General features: G+C 37.6%; 1 protein-coding gene across 1 annotated transcript in view; it reads right to left on the minus strand.

Moving 5' to 3' along the window:
- Positions 1-2,393: 2,393 nt before the first annotated feature.
- kdrl (kinase insert domain receptor like) overlaps positions 2,394-19,621 on the minus strand; it is a 43,234-nt gene continuing 26,006 nt past the window's right edge. The window contains exons 17-30 of the mRNA XM_079891842.1: positions 18,675-18,810; positions 17,908-18,012; positions 15,699-15,812; positions 15,487-15,575; positions 15,243-15,396; positions 14,541-14,638; positions 13,845-13,967; positions 13,332-13,443; positions 10,916-11,015; positions 8,231-8,336; positions 6,991-7,112; positions 6,253-6,331; positions 6,044-6,144; positions 2,394-3,643 (exon numbers count right to left, since the gene is read on the minus strand). Coding sequence (XP_079747968.1) covers positions 3,466-3,643; positions 6,044-6,144; positions 6,253-6,331; positions 6,991-7,112; positions 8,231-8,336; positions 10,916-11,015; positions 13,332-13,443; positions 13,845-13,967; positions 14,541-14,638; positions 15,243-15,396; positions 15,487-15,575; positions 15,699-15,812; positions 17,908-18,012; positions 18,675-18,810 — 1,617 coding nt within the window. The 3' untranslated portion in view covers positions 2,394-3,465. The remainder of the gene's footprint in view (positions 3,644-6,043; positions 6,145-6,252; positions 6,332-6,990; positions 7,113-8,230; positions 8,337-10,915; positions 11,016-13,331; positions 13,444-13,844; positions 13,968-14,540; positions 14,639-15,242; positions 15,397-15,486; positions 15,576-15,698; positions 15,813-17,907; positions 18,013-18,674; positions 18,811-19,621) is intronic.

The following is a 19,621-nucleotide window of genomic DNA, read 5'->3' on the forward strand; positions in this document are numbered from 1 at the left end:
CAGTCACACATTTTTGTGTTGATTTTAATGTTTGTTTTGGATCATTGTCCTGATGGAAGATCCAACCGTCCGTTATAAGATTTCTAGCAGAGGTGCGGTCAGGTTTTGATTTATCTGTTGGTATGTCCAGGACCTCCGGCAGAAAAAAGGCCCAAAATTTCACAGACCCAGCATGGGGTACTTTTTATCCCTGTTTACACCAAACCCATCTGGTGGTTTTTCATCTGACTACAGAAACCAGTCCCGTTTCAAGTTCCAGTAGTGTCTAAGAACTGAATATGCTGGAGTTTGTTTTTGGATGAGAGCAGAGGATTTTTCTTGAAACCCTCCTAAACAACATGTGGTGATGTAGGTGCTGTTCGAGTTTTCTTTTAGGCTTTCTGACCCCAAGACTCAACTAATCTCTGTAATTCTCCATCTGTGATCCTTGGAGAGTCTTTGGCCACTCAAACTTTCCTCCTCGCCATGCATTAAGACAATATAGACACATGTCCTCTTCCATGCAGATTTGTAACATCTTTAGTTGATTGGAACTTCATAATTATTGCCCTGATGGTGGAAATGGGAATTGTCAATGCTTTAGCTATTTTCTTACAGCCACTTTTTGTTTTGTGAAGCTCAACAATCTTTTGCTGCACATCAGAACTATATTCGTTGGTTTTACTCATTGTGTTTCCTCATATTTATACTCCTGTGAAACAATAAGTCATGGCTGAACAATGTTCCTAGTCACCCTGGTATGCTAATTTTTGTAAAATATGAATGGGAACATACTTTGCATATCTTATTCATAGGAATTTCTAGGGGTGTCAATAATTGTGGCCAGTGTGTTTTGGAGAAAAACATCTATTTCTTAATGTGACAATCCCCCCCCCCCCCCCCCCCCCATTAACGCTACATTAGATTAGTAGATTAGATTAGTAGATTAGAGATTCGATTTTTGCACACAAAAAAAATTATGCAATATCAAAAGGATATTTATTTTACAGCCATCTTTGATCATATTTTCCAGGGGTGCCAATAAATCTGACCATGACTGTATATACAAAAACATTAATTTAATGTTTTTTTTTATGTTTCTATGTTAATAAACTGGAAATTATGCTCATGGAAATGATGACTGAGCAGTAATATTCATGTCCATTTAGAGCAAAGGAAATTGAGAACTGTGATCAACTGCCGAGCTCAGAGACTGTGTGTACTTCCTGCGAGTGTGGAAAAATATGAGGTGTGCGTGAATGCCACGTCTGTGCTCGCAGCCAGAATATGATGACCCCTAACCCTCCCAACATCCTTCCCGTGTTTGTTTATGCTTCATATTCCTGAATTAGTTTACATGTCTCACAGCCTTCATTAACACACCGCCAATGCACAATCAATCAAGTGACTTTTTACCAAGTGTACTGTAAACACTGTATATCTCCATTATGACAAGCAGAAACAGCTCTGGTGTTTTAGTGCCAAAGCTGGGGGGCACTGTTGGCCCTTAGGAAGTTTAGTGTTTGGAGTCCTGTTGTGATGGGAATGATGGAGAAGCCCTTCCTTTTCTTGCTCACAGAGGTATTGTCCCGGTGACAGACAGACTGCCGTCACCTCGGCCCGCTCAGGAAATGTGTCTCTGTGGCCAAGAAGCAGGAGGAAGAGAGCACAGATGACACACAGCCTAACTATCTCCACCAACAATCTTAGAATAGTTAGCAAAATGTTACTGGAAATATGTATAGATAGACCTAATATATTGGAAATTATGCTTTAGGAAGAAAACTACAGTACAGTGCCATTGAATTATTTCTGTGCATTTTTATTTATTAGATGTATTAGCCATAAAATACAGGCATGTACTAGTACAAATGCAATCATGACTCTGAAAATGTGCTATATATAAATATATAGATCTTTATTTATGCTGGGTTAATATTAACATACAGTTATAATACAAAAAAATATATATATATGTAGAAAATATCAGTGCATACAATTTTACTTCACAAATACCAGTCAACATCACAACATAATTGAAAGCATCATTTGGCAGTATATACATTTCATTATTCCATCAGCTATGAATGTAGTACTGGGACTTAAAAACAATCATTTTCAGCAATCACGGGCTTAACCGCTTTTACAATGGTCAATATAATCTGGTTTAACCAATGCAATGATTTCCCACCCATTCCATCCCACAGTGTTGGTTTACTTGCATACAGATGTTAAGGAGTTAATACTGATAGCACCTACATGAGTGCACATGCTTTTACTATAATTATCATGTCCATTTAAATAGTGACCAGCCTGTTGAAAATATTATAGCCTGCCCTGCAAGCTTTAGTAGTATTTTAGCACAAAAGACTACTGAATTAGTAACAATATACCTTCCTCTGAATAGCTGCACAACATAGTACGTGCTGTTATGTATACAGTAGTGTAATCAACATAAATATGGAAAGTACACAATGCAGTGTAACTATTGTTGAACAGAGCAAGGCCTTTTTATTGTGGTCCACATTTGATCAATAATTAACCGAATGTTTCCTATTAAATGTGCATGAATAATTTACTTGCTAAGGCTTCTGAAGCCACTTTCACAGTGATAGACTGGATGTTAGGCACCCACAAGCCACTCTGTCTTGCCATATGTAAGAAGCTTGATTAATTTTTTTTAAAAAAAGAACCAGAATGAACGCTATGATCTTCTGCCAGATAAAAAAAAATACTATATGTGGGAACAAAAGTGATTCATTTGAGCTTCATTGGCCAAGACTCAGGAAAACGGCCCTCAGACTGGAACATGGAAACACAATGTGCATCCTAAGTGTTAATGATCAATGTGTCCTGCAATATCAGATTGAGTTCTGGGAAGGAATTTCAGACCGCACATTCAATTATTCATGATCTGTGGTCTTTGTTTGACAGTTTGTCTGACAGTTGCGTGAAATGCGAGTAAAATCTGTTCTAAAGAAAAATATTTATTATCCTAAAAAAGTAAAGAATGAGCTTTAGTAAGCTCTGAAATAATAATTTTAGCAAAATAAAAATAAAATATCACATAACCAAAATTCCAGTTTTCATTTCAATACAATATTTATCTAGAAATAAAATAAGGATTGCCTTTGTCCTCTCCTTCTAACCACTGAACAAATGATTTCATAATTAGCCACCATTCTGTATGAAGAATGCCATTTCACTGGGGAAAACAGTGCCGTTATTGTAATAAAATGTGCTTTGTGTGTTCACAGTAGACAGCAGGAATACCTGAGGTGGTCTGTAGCTTGTATCTCAGACTGCCACAGTGATATGAGTGGCAGTCCACTGTACTCATGTACTCATACACTACCTTGAAAAGGTGCACAGAAAGAGGAAATGTGAAACTCTGATGACCAGAGTAAAGTGGAACAGAAAAAATGAAATTGATAGAATGTGCACCCAACCAATCAGACTTCTGGTGGCTTACAAGTGCAGACCAACTCAGACGGGTGGTGTGGAGTAACGGACCACATAGTTATAGTCTGGAGGTGGGCTGTGACATTCCAGCTCTGGGTCAAGAGAGGAGTCCTCCAGACTCAGGTCCAGTGAGGGAACAAGCGCTGGGTATTTCTCCTTTTCACCCTCCAGCAGAACGGACTCCTTGCTTTTGCTCTTCATCCTGTGGGAGGAGCAAAGGGGTTTTAATGTAAACATTTCAAATTCATTTATTATTATTTTGTTGTACTGTGCATGCAAACTTTGCTCTGTGTGTTGCAATGGGTTTCAATAACATCTTCATCCGGGGTCATTGGGTCAGACACCCTGGAGGGCATTGCTTTTAGTCTAAAGGGGCAGTAATTTGCAGTAAATATCTATAGGAAACAGATTGGCATGTATTGGGGTCTGTACACAGTCGGTGCAAAGCACTCCACATATGTGCATACTGAATGTGGGAGTATCAGGTGGAATCCAGAGGGACAATGTGGAGGGAGACTCTTGGACAGCAGTAAAGCTGTAGAAGGTCAAAGGTGACAATGATTGAGTGGGTCCTTGGCAGGGGCCGCCTCTTTACAATATATACATCATTCTCTACATACACTGAGTGGCTTTTTTTTCCCATGGCTGTGACCATGGCAACCTGTGCATTGCTTTGCCAGATGGTTTCTGGCTGTGCCCAGCTTTTTCATCATATCGGATGCGGACTGCATTGGACGTGACAAGATGGGGGAGTGCTGACAGAGGCGAAACAGAGTGTTTTTAATGAAAACCTGTTGATTTTGTTCATTTGGCTATGCTCTGCAATCTTCCCTGCTGCTGTATTTATGTTGTAGAGGAGGAGGGGGTGTGGTGTTATTAAAACTTATTACACGGGTCTCTGGAATTCTCGATTCTGATTGGTCGATTACAGCATTTAACGGCCTAATATTTCCTAATATTCGCTGATGTCCAGAGCAATACTGTATATCAGTCCATTTATTTGAATGAAATTGGCACTACTTTCATGTCTCTCATTTCACACGATGGACTCGCTCATCTCAATTATTGATTATAGTGAAAATTAACTTTAGTATTAATATCACTGTAATATTGTTACAGTATTCATCTTGTTACTACAGTAGGCTGAAAGTTTTGTAAATTTGTTTCTTAGCAGAAGCTTTAAGATAATTATTTATTATTAGGTAAAATTATAAAAATTTTATAATTATAAAAAAAACTCTTGTCAGGGTTTATTTTGTGATAATGACATGTTGACTTGGCATCATCTTTTGAAAGATGTCTCTTATGCTCACCAACTCAATAATATTATGACATATTATTACAATTTAAAATAACTTTTCTATTTTAAAATATTAAAAAAATATATTTATTGCTGTGATGGCAAAAATTAGGCTGTGATGGGTCTACTCTATGCCATTACTCTATTTTATGTAACAATGTTAAAGTATTTAGTTTCTTTTGATCAGTTTAATGAGTCCTTGCTGAAAAAAGTATTTATTTCTTTAAAAAACTACTACCCAACTACTCTTATCTAATGCCAATTGCGTGTTTAAACTGAACACTTCTAAACAGCATGACCAATTAGTTAACCACTTTGCCTCTCCAGGTCTGAGTCATAAACCTTCAATCAGTAAGAGATTATCACTATTTGTCTAGCTGCAATTGGTGGTGAAAACTGTTGCCCTCAAATATTAGGATGCCATATGAGGCCCTGAATGCAATTTAGAGGATAACCTTAGTAGATTAACCCTGGCCTTTGCTACACTGGAAGACCATAAACGGCGTCTCAGATCTCAAACGGTTTAACAAAACCAAGGCTAATCCAGCACAATGGCTTTCCATTAATAACTTAAAAGACCCCCTTCGCTTTAGTTTTCAGCACCATTTGCCCTGGGGCACTTTTATGAACAAGTCATGTTGTCTCAGACCACAGCACACTTTAGTCTGCAGTTAATAAATCATTAGGCTGGTCGAGGACGAGAACTGACAATGTTTTAATCATCTATTTCATCAGTCAGTCCATATATTTAAGTTTTATACATTCTGTAGCAAAAAATACTTGGACTCTAAATGGAATATATTAGAGTCTCTAACACTATTAAGCACTCATTCTTTCAATTACTTCCTCAAATAAAATAAAGGCATAATTCAATGCGTATTATTATTTGAAATGGCAAAATGCCATATCTGTAGCCGTGCCATTTCAGAGATGGAGTCAGAGGCCATTACAGCCCAGGCGGCACAAACAAAGATGCTAGTCACCAGACCTTGCAGCCAGCTTTAACAAGTCACACGCCCAGCCCTGCTTTTGTTGTCTGGCTGTTGAGATTGTCACCTTAGGCAATATCTCTCCACTGTGCCATTGTTTGAGAGACTCTCGTGCAGGCACGTCTCTCAAAGAAAAGGGGTAGTGACTGGAGTCGTGTGGAGCTTGGGGGAGAAACTGTATGACAATTGTGTCATCTACATTCCAGCCCAGTGGGAGGGTCTCTAGGGCATACGCCGACAGCCCTACCCATTCTTGTGGTTCTGGACGTGGCCAGGCAAACGGTCTAAACAGGACTGAATATACTGTACTCACGCTCGGGCCATGAAACTCTGTGGTCGGGCCAGTGACTCCAGGCGTTTCAGTGTCTTCATGTCATCTGAAGATAGACCTATCCCACTATCTGACTGCCCACCCTGTGAACAACCAAGATGACTTAACCACAGAAACAACATTTTTGCATTGTTGCGTAATGTGCAAATTAAGTGCGATCTTTGGTATGTGCGGAAAATCAAGCTCTTCACCTCGTGGATCTTGTTGGTTCCATTCTCCAGGATAACTTCATCAAAGGTCTTCACACTCGCTGGGCGGATCTTGATGTTCCTGAAAGCATCAAATGCTCCACATAAGATCAGTCTGGAAAGTTTCTCATGACATCATGTCTGGCAGATTCAAACAAATACATGAAACATACTAAAGTAAGAGGGATGTGTTCGGTATCACAGTTTCCAAGTAGAAGTTCAATAGTTTGTTGAATAAAATACTTTTACATTAAATTTCACGCAGCAGGGATAGCTCTTTAATTCAGCTTTAGGGATAACAGGGATAGCAGAATTTCAATACTATTCTCTATACTTGAAGGATTCATGGAAACACAAGAGTTGAATAAATATTATCTTAAGTAGGCATAAATCCTGAAACTGCATTTGTGGTACAAGAGGAAATTCCTTGAGGGGCCCTTAATGCTACTAGGACTGTTCCTTATCAAGAAACAATTAGTGTTTCCTTCACCCTTTGCCTTATTTTAAAGCATTCAAATGAAGGCCATTGGGATGAAATGTGGTTCATGTTTGGTTAGAAGAGGAAAATGTACTGTATGGAAACCAGAAAAATGTTGGTAGAACTCAATCTACAAAAAACACATTTCTGAAATATTCCTCATGAATAATGAGGACATACCGACTGATTTTTAACATCAGAAATACAAATACAGATCAGTCTGAGCATATAACTGCTAAATGGATAAGATAAAGCTATCTTACCAAGCCATCCCGGAGTCTCTAAGAGAGACAGGTCTGGAGGAGGTCTCCTTTGTGGGGCTCGGGTTTGAGGGGTCTGCTTTGGTCAACAGGGCCGTGTTGATTGGAATGTAATGCTTTCCCTCCTAAAAGACACAAAGTGTTTAAAAATTCAGCACGTTTTAAAACGGTGACATCACCCTGCATATGGTATTGTAGGATTCTGGAGGAATCTGTACATAAATCTGCAGGGGAATGTGTGAATAAGTTTTATGGATATAATGTTATTAGGGACAGTCCAGGCAGTACACTAAGCTTGATTCCTTATGTGAGAGAGGGAGTTTGGATGTCTTCCAATTCAGGCGGCTTAGAATATTTTTTGATCTCAGTGCTGTGTATTGTAGCCTTTGTCTGAGACCATTCTATTATAAATCATATGCCATATTATAAATCAAATCCATTCCTTACCTTTCTTTTTGAACTGAGAAAAATGTATCAGAACATACTGATACTGATACTACAAATGGTGGATTTTTACATTTCTTCTGCTTGGATATCGTGTTGATTAGTACAGGCATTGAAATTCACAAAAAAGTTTCAATTTCAGTATTTAAATTTGCTTGGTAAATGAGATACATTTTGTAATTGAGAATACGGGATGTGTGTATGTAAATGTAATATTTTTATGTCTATGCTTGTATTTGCTTAAACATACAGTACTTTTCAAAGGTTCAGGGTCAGTAAGATTTTTTTTGAAAGAAATTAAAAGTTTTAAATGCATTAAATTGATCTAAAGTGCTTAACAAACTGTTACAAACTGCTTGCAACATTGATAACAAGAAATTATTCATAAGCACCAAATTCTGAAGGATGATGTGACACTAAAAACTGGAGTAATGATGCTAAAAATTCAGCTTTGCCTTCACAGGAATACAACTATTATTATTATTTTTATTTAAAAAAAGAAAACAGAATTAAATTTTTTTACCGACCCTAAACTATTTGACTTCATGAGTGACTTTGCTTGTCTTAAATTTTATTTACAGTCGCTCTGAGCTCACATTAATAACTCATTCACCTTTGATCTGTGAATAACTGTTAAAAGCAGTTTGCAGTGACAGTCTGCCATGGTGTTCCTGTGTAACAGTAGTGCATCTCTCATCCCATAAAATCCTTGTGGTTTTGCTGTGGTCGGAGTCTTTAAACTTTCAAATACAGTTTGTGGGAAAGACATACAAGGATAATGAAGTGAATGAGATCGTACCTGTTGCACACTAGCCTGGAGCAGATCTCCTAGCCTCTCTACCAGTTCTGTGAAAGTGGGCCTCTGGGTTGCTTCTCCATGCCAGCAGTCTAACATGGTTTGATATCTATGAAGAGAAACATGCACATGATAAAGAACTTCCTTTGAACATTGTGTTCAATACGCCATTATCATAAATTGCAATTCTTCAGCAGCTACACAAACCCTCATGAATTACACCCTTTGCCTTGACCTCTAGGTTAGTCTGCAAATCCAGCTTTATCCAATAATTTACACTCATCATAATATTCAGTGCGTGACACGAGGAGTGAGGCTGAGTGTTTTCATAGCACCGTTCTCAGGGTGAGAGTTTGTGTTGAGAGGAACTTCCTCCTGCTTTACACGAGCTGTCAGCATCTCTGCCCACAAGGGACGTCTGGGGTCCTTTATTGGATTTTGCAGTGGTCTGTAATGGTGAAGTTTATCTGAAGGCTAAGGTGAAACACTGGGGCGTCAATGCACCGACCCGTCATTTGAGTAAATGATCACGGGCGATGATTGAGCTGTTTCCTGTTTATACTGTGGTGTTGCACTCACAGGTCCTTATATAAATAAAGCATGTTAACCATGAAACTCTCTGATCTCGTCTGATTAGCACGACATTGGGCAATTTGGAGTATGGAAAAATTACTGTACTAGTTGATGACTCATTACTTCCTTACACTAATCACCATATATATTCATCAGGGGTTGAATTCGGTAGTCATCAGAGAGATTGTATTCTTCTCGTGGGCTGCGTAGGAGATTAGCAGGAGGAAGCAGGACTTTAAAATGGTTATTTTAATGAATCCAGATGGAGCGACTCCTTAAACTAACAGGAAGTCCAGAAAATTGGTGAATAGTGGTTCCTCTGAGATCAACGGTACACCAGGATGTTATTTATCCCATCAAGCTGTGCTCACACCTATGGCATACTTTTCATGGAGATATATGGAAGCCGAAATTAATGAAAGCCAATAGCATTTAGTTCAATGTATTGAATAGTTATGAGCCTGTGGGCTGGTGGGAACCAGTTCATCATTAAATGGGTGAATCAGTCTGGACAAACTGATTTCTGAATTGCATTTCTTTTCATCATTCACAATAGGGAAGTTTGGGTCAGGGTCAGGAGTAAAGTAATGTTTACCCTGAGTCTAGTACGTAACTTGATCAACATATCTGCTTTCTTGAAGAGCAGTGTTATTAGTGCTACCTCCTTCAAAACAACACTCAGATGATACAGTATATTAAATTGACCCTTATCTGCAATGTTAGTTTACGTTCATTGAAGCTAAATGGTCTTGGCACCATAAAGGCTGTATTCATGAGTGCCGCATTCAATTCAGGTCTGAGGTCTGGACTGCATTTTGTAGGTCATCTCCAATCACCATCTTTCATGACCTCTTGTTATGTTCAATTAGCCAGACGGCGTGTGTGATTGCAAATTTGAGACTTGCTTTATGCAGCAAGTTTTAAAAATAAGTGCTCCGTTTAGGTTTCCAAATGTTTAAGACAGAGGGTATAATACAGTTACAGAAAGTCAGATATGAAAAATTACCCTCCTGAATAAGCCCATAGTTTTGAAACGAAGATTGAGTAGAGCACTTTATAGACAGCAGTAGGGGTTCTTATTGAGAACAGGCAGTGAATATTCTCTCTCAGATTGAGGTGATTTAGTTCTCTGCACCCTTTTTTAAGCAACACTAATTTAAAGTTGTCCGCTTCAGTTCCTTACCACGTTTAAAACCGATACCATGACCCCTTTTCTCATATCTTGTTACATCTGAAAACTGTCAGATTTAGGTTTGGCTCGCTCTCTAACCCTGTAACCACAATGGGAGTATCTTGACGGTGGGTTTCTCTGTATGATGCCCAGGGGTCCTGCCACTGTGTTGGGCCACCCCACGCTGCCTAGGTAGACCGAAGCCTTTAATGTGAGCTTGAGTTTCAGCTGCATTGGTGTAAGTTAGTAATGGATACCTAACACACATCAACTGCACTATAAACTAGCTGCCAATCAGAAGCTGCTCCCTTTCTTCTACTCAGCAAATAATTGATCTGTTTCCATTTAAGGCTTCAGTCTTGTGTCAAAGCATTGAAATTAGATACTTCTGCTCTTTTCAACTGTATCGATAGGAAAGGATTTTTTCTTCCCCAGAATGCAGGTTTAAGCTAATAACCCTGCAGAGTTTTATAGGAATAAAGACTTAAACGATGTATACTTTGGGTATAGTGGCATGTGCTAGAACAGATAATAGACATGTAATGTAATACAATTGTTATACTTTTACAAAAGAAATTCTGTTTTCTTGTTTTTAGACGGATGAATGCTATCAACACTACAATTTGTAAATTAAAAATGGCTTTTACTACAATAAATTGAATATTAACTCAACATATTATTTCAAAATTACAACGTCATGTTTGTAATTGTTGAATACAGTCGAGGTGGGACAGGCCAAAATCACAATTTTAAAGGGATATTTGATGTGTTTATGCTATTAATTTTATGTTACACATTAGTTTATCGAACATTTCTCACAAAAAAACACATAGTATTTGTGGCCCTAATGCTTAAAAAAGTAATAAAAACTGCATGCATAGTTGACAAATCCCTTTCAGATTAGGACTGTCTGAAATCAGTGACATAAGCAGAGCGATTCTTACATTTCAGAGGAGGAGTATTCAGGAGCTTTCATCCTGGTGCCCTCCTTCAGTCGGCAGCAGAATTCCTCATCAATGTGTAAGCCAGGGTAAGGGGAGGCACCTGGGGAGAAGAAAGAGAATAATGGGGTTATCAAGACTTTTCCATGAAATAGAGCTCTGGCCACTTCAAAGGGGCTGACAAGAAACTCACTAAACTGTGAAGTGGGTTGGGAGCATATAGAGAGATCAATGGAAAGATCTCGGCATAATCAGCATCAGTGGGGCTGATGAGGACAGTCAACTAAACTCGGAAACTTTGAAACTCTATGCAAAGCTGTTTTCTCCAGAAACACTAAATTATTAAGACAGCGTGAAATAACAGACTGTTGAGACTTTGCTGCACATTTGCAAAAACCATGATTCATGGAACAATATTTTCATTTACTTGACTGAAATCCTTTTAATAATATCTGATAACCACTAAAATATGCAGATCATAACAATGAATCTCAGAAAGGGCCAATCTGTCATTAAACTATGATCTAAACCCCCTTCTGACATAAATTAGGTAGTCATTAAAAACAAATAAATTAACAGCACTCGAAATATCCCGCAACTTTGTAAATATAGTGCAGTAGATGTGGAGTGCCTAGAAAAACAGGGACAAGAAATTCAAATCCACAACACAAAACATGAGAGTGTACTTTGGGTGCGGTGCAAACTTTTCCCCCATGGACACTATCAAGTAGCAATAATAATTTTTCTAAACTTTTCGTGTTAGTCCATTTGACACCAACTTAAGTCAGTGCAGCTCAGTGGTAGTGACAGCTCAGAGTCATCAGTTAAGGTCATATTACTTCAATATCGCTGATCATTTATTATTTATATTCTGTTTTCCTAAATGTTGCTTTATTTCATTGTGTGAAATGATGCCCCACTATTTTCCCACAGATTTCATTTCAGTAACAGTGTGAATGTAGAGTGTGAATGGGGATTTTTACTGTGGTTTCTGGTTCATTTAATATGCATTTCAAACTTAGAATAAAAGGCAATTGAGCGCAGACAGGTTAACTTATAAAATAAAGTATTTTAAGAAAAGGTAAGACAGTTTTAGATAATTATCTTCCAAAATCATTCCACAAAAAGTATGATCCCTGACATCGTACAACAAACTATATTATACACAACTCATATATATACACACATACATGCACACAGACATACATGCACACTTCTAGAATGATAGTCATTAAAATACATAATTTAGTGCTTAGTATTATGATTTTTTTTTTATAATGTTTGACACTATTCCAAAAAAAGTTATGATGCAAAGAAATATTTAAGATTATGCACCATTTTTTATTTCTGCATTATTACTGGCCAAATAAGCACAATAATCTGTAATGAAAAATTCGATATTAAATTAGAAACTAAAGCAATAAAGTAGAAATGTCAATAGTGGTTATATAGTAGATATATAAATATAATGTATGCATACATATATTAATGGTGACATTAAAATTGTTTGCTCTGAGCCTTTAACGACAAAAGGGCCACAGCTACACTGTACAATATACCATTAAAGGTTATAGTACATTTGTGGATGGGGAGCAGACATTTACATTAAATGCTGCCTGGTAACTGTGGGTTTACATTCCCAGTTGGGAATCTAACCTGATCAAATGGAAGATAATTCCTCTGTTTTACGACCTCTATTTATGAATAAAAAAAACACAGCGTTGAAGTTCACAGATGTTGTTGCACTAGTGGAATGAAAATTTTTTTTTTTTTTTTTTAAGCTGACAACGCAATCCATTTTGTCCCAAAGGAAAATTTAACAGCAGCTGACAGTTATTGCCCACTACATCTGGAGGAGGTTGATAGCGCAGGGCACCCTTATGAGCAGCCTAGTTTGTGCCAGGTGTCTTTGATTGAGGACCCTTGAGTTCGTTTTATTTCCATTTGGATGGAGCACAGCATGTGCTGAGTTGCCTTCCTACTCCATGTGTTTAACTTGGTGGGTGCTGAATACTGTCTGGGCTTTTTGCTTTGGTGTAAAACGCACCGAACCAGTAAAGCAAACAAACAAAGTCTAAGAGACGTCTCTATAGAAGAAAGGAAGGGGGGAAAAAAGCTTCACTTTGTTTCATGGAAAACATCAGGGTAGAAAACATTGTTCCAAGAACTGAAGGCCAGAATTCATAAAAGCTTTAAAGTTATTCTTTGATTGTTTCATAATCGAAACTCCCCAAAATATTAAATCAAGATTGTTTGTGATAACAGTCAAAAAGTTAAATAAAAGATTAGAAAGCATTTTAAACTCTTCTAATTGAATTAAGTTCCTGAACTGTTGCAACAGTGCTGTGTGTGTGTCTCCAATGAATAGATGATTAAAGAGGATTGTGAGTTATACTCTTAGGACAGCAATGGTATTTACCAAGAGAGAAGATCTCCCACATGAGCACTCCAAAAGACCACACGTCACTCTGAGTAGTATAGATCTTGTCAAATATCGCCTCTGGCGCCATCCACTTTAAGGGAAGTCTGGCCTGTGAAAAGATAAGCAGTTCATGTTAGAACCACTCACACCTGTAAAGGAACCACTCCCAATATTATTACACATTCAAAAACGTGCAGCTTATAAAATGCTGTCTATTTGATTATACAATCTGTATGACGTCTTGGCTCAAACTTGACCACAAGAAAAGATCCTTTGACCAGAATAATATTATCAGGGCTTATAAAATGACTAACAGCACGCCAAAGACTCTTGGCATTAACAGAATTATTTTATCCTTTTCCAGATGAACATTCACAGTGTCAGTGGTTTTTGGACTGTTATCATTTGTGTCCATCACACTAAGTAGATTTTAAACACTGTGTGCATTATACAGACTGCACCATGTATCCATGACTGATATGAAGTAATTGGATAATATTCCCCACTTACCTCTCCTTTACGGACATAGTCTGGGTCCTTGTATACATCTCTTGCAAGTCCAAAATCGCAAATCTTCACAACGTTGTTTTCAGACAATAGGATGTTTCGTGCGGCCAGATCGCGGTGAATACACTTGGAGAAATAAAAGAGAGATCCTATTAGATTATGTTCTAGATATTTCATCTATCAGTTTATTGTAATAGCAGGATTTAATTATATGTTTGTTCTTTAAACTCTCTGTGTCTTGACTAGGTAAAAGGGCTGTAGTGAAGATGCGTTTTGTGTCTTATTTGAACCATGTGTGGCATTGTGCTGTCAGATGGAGCACATGATGGAAAGCTGTGATAATGTAAAACACGTGGGACTGCCATCGGGGAAACTCTGACCTGAGGTGAGATGAAACTACATACGCTAAACTGCATATTTAGAATGTGGCAATTAATCTCATCTGCAGGATGTGTGTAAATGCGTGTTTTGGATCAATAAAGTAATTTGGGTTTTCATTTTTGGGATTTTGAGACAAAACTTTTAAAAGTTGCCAAAATAAGGAGATTGATTATTACTATAAAACTAAAAGCCAAAGAATTATTTAAAAAGGAAATTTGTATTAAAATGATCTGCCACAACAAAATAAGAATACAATGATTCATTGCAAAGGTTAGAGCTGCAGAACGAAATCCTGAGTAGTGAAAGCGTGACTCTTACTTTTCTCGAAGCCAAGAACTCCATGCCTTTAGCCACTTGAAAGCTGTAGCAAATCAAGTCTTCCAATGTAAGCACTTTCTTATACAAATCCTCTTGCTCTGCAAGACAAGGGTAAAAGAGTATTAGCAGCTAAATCAAACCATTGTTTTGTTATGCAATTTTTGGTATGTAAAAAAGAAATAGAATATCTAAGAATTTCTTCTACAACAAATATGTGCTGCATATCAAGTTTGATGTTCTCTTAATCCATTAATAACAGTTTTTTTAAGTCATAATTCTCCTGTTTACTACAGACACATCCGATAGGGAGACACAATGAAACATGGCTTCCTTTTTTTAGAGCAGACTGCGACGTGCAGTTTGACAATGATACTCAAGTAAGCGGCTTGTGGGTGGGTCATCCACCTGAGTAAACAGTTTATCAAACCAGAAATAACCGGCATGGGACAGCACGACCCAATGTATCCACAGCGGACTAGCTCTGGTCTTGCAGCAGGAAATTAGAAAAAGCTCTGTACGCAGTAGGTGACAGTGGCTCGTACAAAATATCAGTTGTATTTATGAATCCTTGAGGAAGCCACCTATCAGACTGAGGGGGAAAAAACAATCAGCGGAGCCTTGAGAGTTGAGAGGGTGGGGTGGAGGTGAGGCAGGGGTTGAGAGGGAGGAGGGGAAAGGGGAAGGAAGACACTCAGTCGCTACCTTCCTCCTCTTCCTCCGAGTCGCAGTAGCTCTTATCTTCAATGAAGCCGGAGCTGGCTGAACTTCCGGTGCTAGCCACGCTCTCCAACCTGCGCTTGATGAGCTCGCTCAGATCACACCCGGAGCTGGAACGCAGAGCCTTACCGTCCTGAGACTGTGGAGGTTATCATCACATGCTCCAGTCAATATCGTAAGTCATCATGTCAAATCACTGCTTAAATGAACAAGAGACATTTATGCTTACCTTGTAAACCACAAAGTCACCCCTCTTACTTCTCAAGTAGTTAGAAAGGTTTCCATACTTGCAGAATTCCACGATTATCATTAGAGGACCTAAGCGTACACCAAACAAATGTTTAAAAAAAGAGAGATAGAGAGCGAGAGAGAAAAAGTTTAAATTTTACACAAATTTCTCATGTCGCCAAGGTTGAATTCTCTCTGTCAGCTTCCTCTTACCTCCAAGCTTTGTGCAGGCTCCTAGCAGATTGACCACATTGAGATGATGACCAATATGGATCAGAATCTTCAGTTCAGACATTAAAGCTCTACACTCATTATTTGTAGCTCCCGCTGTTGAGTGAAGGAGAAGTTGGAGGACAGGGTAAGAGGAAAAAACTTATTAATGGAATATCTTACATGGTCAGAGAGGATTTTTGTTTGAAATGTTAGGAAAATGTATAACTGTCGCGGTGATCTCAAGCATGCTGTTGTATTTCTGGTCTCCTGTCAAAAGGCCGACCTTTCAATTCATTAATGTCTTGACATAATTGTGGCTTAAAATTGAAAATACTAAAACTATATTTAAGATAAATTATATAATAAAAATAATTTAAAGAATTAAAAAAATCTATTATCTACTGTATTATAAATACATTTATTTAAAATAATTAAATCTATGATCTATTTTTGAATGGGAGTTTGAGCAGCACTTTGATTATCAGGATATACATTAGGTTTACACACGGAAATCACTGGAAAGTATACAATTGAAGTTCAAAGCCTTTCATTGTGTTTAAAGGAACCTTAAACAGACAACATAATGCACACCATAAACTATAGCGCACAGTTCAACATCTGGAGACAACATTATTATAAACTATCTGAGAGAAACAGCACTTTTCCAAGTTCTCAGTAGTTTGTACATCATTCTAGGGAAATATGTGGTCAGGAACATTATCCTGGTGACCTTTTGAGGTCATGGAGTCAGATTGGGAGCCTGTTGTTTTAACACGTCAGGTTTCCTGTGGTTAAGACCCATCAAAGTGACACAGGAGAGCTATGTCCAACGTTGTGCAGTAATTCGTACATGATTCATACCAAAGACACCTCACAGAGACTTTTACTGAGAGGAATATTGGCACTGCTTGTTTCAAAGTAGGAGAAGGAATTAACCCAGCATGAAGAGTATTCATTATGTCAAACTGAGGACAGACCATTTTTTTCCTTTGCATTTTAAAATTGTCAAGTTTTTGGTGATAAAAACATGCAAATAATGAAACCGTGACTGCTTATCTAGCAGGGCCAACATACTCTGCAAATAAAATGAGTGGAGGCAATTGATTTTATCATTTGAAGGGATTCAAATGAAGGAGATCTGCTTCTTATTAAGAAATGACCTGTGGTGCATGAGGCGGCATCAGTCTTGCCTCTCATTCTATGATTGATGCACAGGGAAGATTAATATAATGACATGAGTGGCGATGCGTATCTAAAGAGTCGACAGATTTATCATCATCAAGAACAGACAAAACATCACCACCAGTGCGGCACTCATCACTCTGCAAGAATGCACCATCACCAAACAAACGCCACAGCCAGTTGACCAGACAGGGAGAGCTTAGACAAATGCAACCGCATGGGAATACAGTCCTGCTAGACCAAAATATTTGTTTTACTTTAATGCATGTCAGTAATTCCATGTGTTGATTCAATATTGTTATGTTATAGTGGACATTTTTGGAAAGTGTATTTGCACATTCAGTTCACTTACATATGCTTTTGTCCAATGTCTGTGGACAATCAAATAATTGCAACAAGCAATACCCTTAACAGCTGCAAAATATCTTCCTATGAACTCAACCAAAAGATCCACATGGACAGGCTTCTGTTTTTAATCTTTGATTTACATTTGCATTCAATACATGGGATCAATGTATTCAATACTGCCATAAAAAGGCTTAGCGTATCTGTCTAAAAGAGCAAATTTGTCATGTGAGAAAACGTACAGGAATGTTGATAACATTCAAGGACTTTATGTTCTTGCACTGCGTTTCTGTTGATCTGAATTATACAATGGGGTCTAAAAATCTGGGAATTAAAATAAAGAGAAAGTTTAAAGCTAAAAATGTAAAAAAAAAGAAACGCTATGGTGGTCTGATCTATTTAGAAGTCAATAATCGAATAAGTAAATTGTGTAAACGGTTAGATGTTTTTGCTTCCACTGAAGCACAAGATGCTCTTTGGATCACTCTCAAATCATGCTGGAGAACATGATCATCAGGTTTTACACAAACTTTTGAAGTTCATGCAGCCTGAGTGTTGCTGTCATTAAGGGCGACATACCAAAAAAAGAAAGAAAAAATTTCCCCTAAACTGTACACTCATTTACAAATTATAGTTTGTAATGACTTTTAGAGCCCACTAAAACATAACATGTTACAGTTACCTTTCAGCATTTTCACAGCCACCGTTTTGCAAGTAGAAATCTTGTCAATCCCAAATGCAGAGGCCTCTACAACTTTTCCAAATGCTCCGTGGCCCAAAGTTTTACCTGTCAGAGAGAGAAAAAGAGAGAGAGCGTCTACATGAGCTTGCCGTGTCCTGGGGGCTCATAAATCAGGCAGAATGCCCTGTCAGGAAAGATGTGAGGCTGTAATTAAAACAGCCTGCTGAGGTTGGGACTGCCTGACTGACCCTCCACTGAGAATTCATGGAGCAGTTAAGACTGAACGACAGAAGCGGCTCGCTGGAACATAAAGGCATATTTTCTTGGAAAACGTACACGACCCTGATGCCCACCATTCTAACACAATAGGCCTGAGGATTAAGGCAATTAAAGAGAAAAAAGAGCCAAATGTGTTAAGTTGTGTATGGATAAGTTTGTATGTTTGGCTCCTTACATGTTTAGTCCCACGGGAGAGATACTTCAATATGAACTAAATTTCATAGAAAATATATAAAAATAAAAACTAAGTCACATGAGCTATGCCATCTATATTGATTTTATACTTTATCACAGCCACTATCTACTTTGTGTCTATTTTTATTTGTGCAAAAACATTTAAGAGAAACATTTGAGAAAAAAATAAATACTTCAAGCATGAGAACTCATGAGCTATAAAAGAGTATATAACCTTCTATTTAGGTATGACTAGAATTTATTTTATTTTTTACATCAACAATAAAAGAGAATGAAAAGGATATTGAACTCACCAAGTCTGAGGCGGTCTCTAGGGAACTCCCATTTGTTGCTATCATAGGGCAGGCGATCACATTGCTCATCAAGGGGCATCTGGTCGGGATCCATGATGATGGACAGGTACCTTGTCTTTAAATCTGCTGAACTTGGCTGGTGAAATAATTAAATATTTCTTAAATCAGAAAACTGAAACAAAATATAACTTTTTTGGGCTTTTGTCATTCTTCCTATGTAGCTGCATGACTGTTTGGGCCATGATTAGATAATTTCATACAAATTAGATCATTAAGAGTTTTGAGAGAAGACCATAACTACGTGTTTGTCATAGAGTAACTGAAATAAATCAGTTGAGCAGGTAGCTGTACATAAGCACTGGTGTGGAGTGAAGCACATTAAATTCCCAGAGTAAACATACTGTTCAAAAGTTTGTAGTCAGCAAGATTTATACTTTTAACAAAATAATACTTTTATTTAGAAAAGATGTATTAAATTGAAAGCTTAGACACTTGTAATGGTTCTAAAGATTTCAATTTCAAATAAATGTTGTTCTTTTGAACTTTCTATTTAATAATCCTAAAAAAATGTATTGTGGTTTCCACAAAATATTAAGCAACACTGCTAATAATAAAGTTTCCTTAGCACAGAATCAGCATATTAGAATGATCATGTGACACTGAAGACTGGAGTAATATATTTAGAAAATATATTCAAACAGAAAATAGCTATTTTAATTGTAACACTATTTCTCAATATTATACTGTTTTTTTTTTTTTTACAGTGTCCTTATTACACGTTATATGCACTGTACGTACTATAGTAATAAAGGAAACTTTTGCATAATTACATGCAACTGACCCTAAACCAAACCCTATTCCTAATCCTAACCCTTTAGTAAGTATATGTAGTTAATGAATATTACTCAGTACTCTGTAACAAGGACAGCCTAAATAAAAAGTGTAAC

This window comes from Squalius cephalus (genome assembly GCF_949319135.1).
Source record: "Squalius cephalus genome assembly, chromosome: 14".
NCBI classification, from domain to species: domain Eukaryota; kingdom Metazoa; phylum Chordata; class Actinopteri; order Cypriniformes; family Leuciscidae; genus Squalius; species Squalius cephalus.